The sequence below is a fragment of the Enhydra lutris genome, unplaced genomic scaffold, assembly GCF_002288905.1.
Source record: "Enhydra lutris kenyoni isolate GAN:26980312 unplaced genomic scaffold, ASM228890v2 scaffoldscaffold4, whole genome shotgun sequence".
NCBI lineage: Eukaryota > Metazoa > Chordata > Mammalia > Carnivora > Mustelidae > Enhydra > Enhydra lutris.
In genome coordinates, this window is record NW_019154088.1 from 4,759,850 (window position 1) to 4,766,059 (window position 6,210).

Genomic DNA, 6,210 nt, shown 5'->3' on the forward strand with positions numbered 1-6,210 from the left:
ACCAAATCATTAACTTGTACAGCTAAAACTAATATAATGCTGTGTCAGTCAGATCTCAAAAAATAAAAGAAATTACTGAAGGTTGAATCCTAACATCCATAGTTCAAAATGTGATCTTATTGGGAACTGGGCTCACTGCAGATGTAATTAGTTAAAATGAGATCATTAGGGTGGCCTTTTAATCCATTAGACTCATGTCCTTATCCATAGAGGAAACTTGGACACCAACAAGGACACAGGGAAAACCAACTTTCTGATAAAGGAAATTTCATGGGAAAGAAAACTGAGAAACACAGCTAAAATGAGGTCTGTGAATTATCTGTGGATGTCCTTGTTATCACGGGCAATAAAAAGCAGAAATGTGTTGCTTTATGCCTCTCTCAAGTCTTACATGTTTAGCTTACATCTAAGATGGATCATTTATCAATATATGTCTTACTTCTCAAGCTCCTAGAGGTTGTATCTTACTTATCTGTGTGTTGGTTAAAACACTTGGAGTTTTATGGAGGAACAACAGGAGACGCTGAAGTAAGGAGATTCAAGGGTTCAAGTCCCAGCTCTGAAAGTTTGTTCTAGCTATTTACCTTGGACAAATTTATAAAACTGTGAGTCTCAGTATCCTTGTCTAATAAAGCTCTCTAGGAGTTCTTATGAAGATCAAGGACATGTAATTAAAAACATTTAGCATAGAACCTAGCATCTAATTAGATGCTAAATATATATTAGTTCTATTTTGTCTTTGCATGTTGTACACGATAGATTGCAATTAGGAAGTTGGAGTTCTAGTCCTTTAGAGAACTTCCCATTAAAGGTATGCACTTACCTTGGTTTTCAGCTGGTCTCAGATTTGCTAAAGCAACAATCTGATGCCCAGCAGCAATGCACTGCATCATATTATAACAGCTATCCTTCCCACCACTAAAAAAGAAATAAAAAGATAAATATCAGGTTACTGACCATTATTAAGCATAGAATCATTAGATATCAAAATATATTTATTCAACTTTTCTGAATACTTGAGAGGCTGCTATACAATTAAGATACAAAAAAACACATGTAATTTCCAACGCATAAGAAAACTGAGCAAATGAATCTGAATGTCTAAGGCTACTATTCATAAGGGCTTATGAAATTATGTGCCATTATCAAAGATCACTCTAACAAAATACAGTAACTCTTTGGTTTATAATAGTGGCTTTCCTTTATATACAAAGGGCTTTGAAAATTTTTTAAAAAATGATTTCATTTTACAATCTAGCTAAAGAGCTACTATATATATTCCTTAGATGAAATTCTCTATGGCAAAATAGAAAAAGATCTATTCTGTTCTCCTATAAGAAATCTAACAATTTGCCACCACACTAACTAAAGGGTCAAATTAAAGATTTGAGATCCAATCTAATGACAAAGTTGGATGTACTGGGTGGGTTCACATTCTGTAGAGATAGAAAACAAAATGCTAAAATACACTGATGAAGTTAAACATCAGTACCATTAGTACTTTAGCCATCACTATCCATATGCTGGCAGGATAAGGCTTGAGCCTTAAGAGCTAATAAACAGATTGAAAGAACTTGTAAATTCTAGGACCAAATCTACTGAAAGCAGGGGCAAATCACTTAGTCAAGACAAATAGTTTCACCTATAACAAGGCTGAATGACGACCTTTATGTCAATGGCAACCTCTATTTTGGTTTAAACTCTATTGCTTCTCACTATACATATTTCTTCCTTTCTTATCCTTGTCTCTCTTCCCACTCCCCCTTCCCTTTCTTTCTAATTTTTGCCTAAAATCTGCAAGTATATCTACAGGAAATAGATATATTCACAGCCCAAGAAACTTTTAAAAAGAGACTGTTTGTCCTAGAAGCTGGTCCTTTTGCCTTATATTTTAGTTCCCAACATTTATCTGCTTCTACTACATCAAATCAGTAACTACCATTCCAGAACTTCTCATGGGGAGACCTTTAGAGGCACAGTAAAATTATACATTATTCTCCCTTTTCTCAGACTCTGATATTCCATTATTATATCTTCCACAACTCCCCTTTTTGAACTTCACTGCTCTATTTTCTCAAGACAAAAAGATTTGGCTAATTCTTTAGCATATTTAGAACATCAAAGATGAACAGGTATACAACCACAATTACAATTCTTTAGAATACTAAAGATTAAAGGGCATCATCTACAATCAGAACTCAGCTTTATAATTCACTTGAAAATGTGCTAAAATTTCAAACATGGTTTTAAAACAGTATTTCCCAGGTGCACCTGGGTAGCTCAGTCAGTTAAGCATCTGCCTGCCTTTGACTCAGGTCATGATCCCACGGTATTGGGATTAAGCTGCATATCAGGCTCCCTGCTCAGCTGGGAGTCTGTTTCTGCCTCTGCCCCTGCTCCTGCTCTCTCTCTCTCAAATAAATGAAAATCTAAAAAACAAAACAAAACAAACAAACAAACAAAAAACCAACCAAACAAACAAAAAACAACCAAAAAAACACAGTATTTTCCAAACTGTGTTCTATGGAACACTAGCGTCCCACAAAGATTTTAAGAACAAAAGGTTTGGGAAATGCTGAGTAACTTACTCACATTCAGAATATTACAAAGTACATAAGCATATGTTAGGTGAGAAGCCCTATAAAAGACTGGAATTTTAGTTCCCAACTCTGGTATACTAAGCAGTTACTCAATGTGCTTGGGTACATGCTTCATTATAAAACTAGAGAATGGTTTAGCTAGTCCTCAAGCTGTCATTCAACTGTAAAACTGACTAATTCAATCTTTTGTGTATAAGGAGAACAATGTTCTTTATGTTCTAAAGATATTGTGAGAATCTTGGTTTCACTTACTCCTTAGAGCACACAAACATATTCTATCTCTCATTTTAGTACACATACACACACACACAAGATATATTACAAATAGATCCACTGTATTTAAGTTTAAATTCATATATACTCAAATGTATATTCATATAAATGTATATATTATGTATGCATTCATATTCATATATAAAGTTGTTATATATTCATACAGCATTCATTCTAACATTTATACATTTATATATATTTCTTACAATCTAGCAAGAATTTTCCAACATTGCCATTTTTAAGTAATTTCCTTTTTTATAAGAGTAATATATGCACATTACTGAATATTTACTGTAATGGATTACAGCAATCTTCTATCCTTCCTTCCAAGATCTCAATCTTCAGTTGCTATGTCTTACTTCAATAGCTAAACTTAAGGCAAATTACATATGATGTGAATTACTCATTTCCTGAACTACTTTTTATTCTTGTCTATTTGATCAAATAAAGACCACAGTGGTCAGAGTTTAATCACTTACTTTATGGAAGAAATTTACTGAATAACAATAATTAGTTTGACGTTATAGAGTCCCCAAAATGGCACTGAAGTAAAATAAATTGGAATATTCCAATCACTACAGAAGGGATTCAAATGTTACATCAAGAGTTCTTAATAGGTCACTATTGTTAGCCAGTATCAAATAACTAGGACTTTGAACAAAAACGTGTATGAAATATTCAATGGGCTTACAAAAGAAAACATGGTTTGTTGCGTATTTCAAATCTCATCAAATATTCAAGTATTGCAGTCTACAGTCCCTTTTTAATGTTACTAAGTTTACTTTTGCTTCAGCTTACAGATTGCATATGGAAACATTTAAACTGACCTGTCTTTAGTTATTTTAGGACTTACTTGAGACACCTAAATATATCGCTTTACTATAGATTTCAAACTTCTTTTGGAATAGACTATGTTACCATAGGTCAATCTAAAAGCACTTAAGGTGTCTGTAGCAAAAGCAATTAGATCTAGGGTAAAACTAACACAATTCCATTTTAACCCCGAGGGAAGAGACCCTTCCCCTGTACTTGAGCCCAAGGTAAAACACACCTTTGTCGTAATCAGGTGAGACTGGGGCGGCCTTAAGTGGGAGGGGCCTGGAGCTATTAACAGCCTCGGGAGAGAAAGGCGGACCCAAAGGACCGAGCAGAAAGACTAAAAGAACTATTGTAGAGGACTGAGTGAAGCCGTGGCTCTCAAAGGTCACTGCCCATTACACTTTTTAAGAATGCAACCCTGGGCCGTGTCACAGTAGTGAAACCAGCGTTCTGGCAGGAGACGCAGACATGGGTGGGTTTTAAAGTTCCCCCTGTGAATCCAAGTTTGAGGGCCAGATAAAAACAGAGAGGCGGGGACAGGCAGACAGGACAAGAGCGAGTCCCAGGCGGCGGGACACGCCAGGCCAAACAATGGCCTGAAAACTCCGCCTCTTCCTGTGACCGGGAGGAGCCGCTGGATGCCCCGACACGCGGTTCCCGCACAAACACTCTCTTTTCCGCGCAACCGAAAGCGCCGGCTGCAGCTCCCACCAGTCAGCAGGAAAAGATGACAGGCTGGCAGGGGAGGAGGAAGGCCGCTTCGGCGCCGCGTTACCTGATCAGAGCCGCGACCCTCATGCTGGGCTCAGTGCGCGTGCGTGCGGCGGGCGGGGCCGGGAGCCGGGGAGTCGCCGCGGTAGCGGTAGCCGTAGCCGCTGCCGCGGCCCGCCGTGACGCGCCCCGGGGCCTCGCGCGAGTGTTCGCCTCGCCGCCTGTCAGCGGCCCAGCGCGGCGACCCTTGCGGCTACCTGCAGGACGCCTGGCCGGAGAAGACTCGCCATATCGGCGCCTTGTCCCTGTGACAGGGACCTCCTGGCCCAGAAAAGAATGATGTTTAGGCACGGCCTGACCACCTAAGTGAGGGCACTGAAGCTGCTCGGGGAAGGGCAGGGTCAGCGTCGCCGAGCCCTAGTGCGGTGGCCGTGGATTTGTTTCGGTAGGAGAATATTCAAAGTCACTTGTGTTGCAAATTGAAACACTTTGAACGTGCAGAGGGAGAGGAAGTTTGCCTTTCCTTCCTCAGCCACCTGCAAAAAACTAACTGTACCCTTTAGTGTTTTTTTTTTTTGTTTTTGTTTTTATCTTCTATCTCCTGTGTATGGAGCTATCCCCCTGACCTTGAAGTTCGTGGGGTTTGGGCCTTTGCGTAATACAAAAGCTGAGGAGCCAGTGAAGGCTCCTTCCGGAACAGCCTTTCTGGCCCTGGAGAAAGAAAATCTAGCTTCCAAATTCATTCGCTAAGTATGTATTGAATTTCTCTCGTGTACCAGGCACTGACTGAGGCTCTTTGGAATACATCCATAAATAAAACAAGGCTCACTATCCTGGAGTTTATAGAGGGTGGATAGAGCAGACAACATACAGGTTAAAAAATTTTATACAGTACATTAAAAAGTAATACGTGCTATGAAAAAAAAAAGGATTCAGGAAGTAGAGAGGATTCAGAGTAGGCGGAAGAGCTAGTCGTAGATAAAGGGCAAAATGGGACTTACTGTGAAGGTGAGAGTTGAGCCAACTTAAAAGAGGACAGTTAGCTGTGTATTACTAGGGCTGTGCTCCAGGCAGGAGGAAAAGCTAGAGCCAAGGCCCTGGATCTTTTACGAGTTTGTGGAAGAACAAGGCTGGACATTGTGGGAACAAACAAGGCAGAGAGCAGTGGGAGATGAGGTTCTTGTTATCAAGGGAGGAGGAAGATGACATAGGGTCATATAAGCCACAAAGAACTTTGTCTTTTATTCTGTGTGAAGTCAGTGACCATCACATGGTCTTGAACAGAAGTATAACTTAAAACTTTAAAAAGATTACGCTATGCTGTTTTAAGGATATATACCTCTTAGGAGGCTAATGCAGTAATGAGAAGAGAAATGATGGAGCCTGGAAGTGAATTTGGTGAGAAATAGGAGGAGTCCAGGACCTTTTCAAGATAGATTCAGTTGAATTGGATGGATTACATATGGGATGTGAAAGAAAGAAAACCATGAAGGATGATATCAAAGTCATGAATTAACTAATATATGTAAAAAATTTAGAATGATGCCCTGAATATAACGATCATTCAGTTAATTATACTATAATGTTTTCATTAACTCCTGTACTCTTAGTATGAGTGACTACAGCTGTGACAGTCTGCATACCAGTTTCAGCATCTAAAATGATACATTTTTAAAATTAGGCATTTGTGAATATTTACCAAATGAGGCAAGTATTTATAAAGTTTGTAGTCTATTTGGGGAGATAAGGCAAACACATTAAACAGATACTCACAGTACAAGAGGGTGTATTTTGGAAGTAACAAGTT

General features: G+C 39.0%; 1 protein-coding gene across 2 annotated transcripts in view; it reads right to left on the reverse strand.

Annotated features, from left to right (window-relative positions):
* Positions 1-4,524, reverse strand: part of LOC111162261 (diphthamine biosynthesis 6) — a 183,452-nt gene extending 178,928 nt beyond the window's left edge. For both annotated transcript variants that reach the window (XM_022526548.1, XM_022526557.1), the window contains exons 1-2: positions 4,468-4,524; positions 824-918 (exon numbers count right to left, since the gene is read on the reverse strand). In XM_022526548.1, coding sequence (XP_022382256.1) covers positions 824-918; positions 4,468-4,490 — 118 coding nt within the window. In that variant the 5' untranslated portion in view covers positions 4,491-4,524. The remainder of the gene's footprint in view (positions 1-823; positions 919-4,467) is intronic.
* Between the last annotated feature and the right edge of the window lie 1,686 nt (positions 4,525-6,210).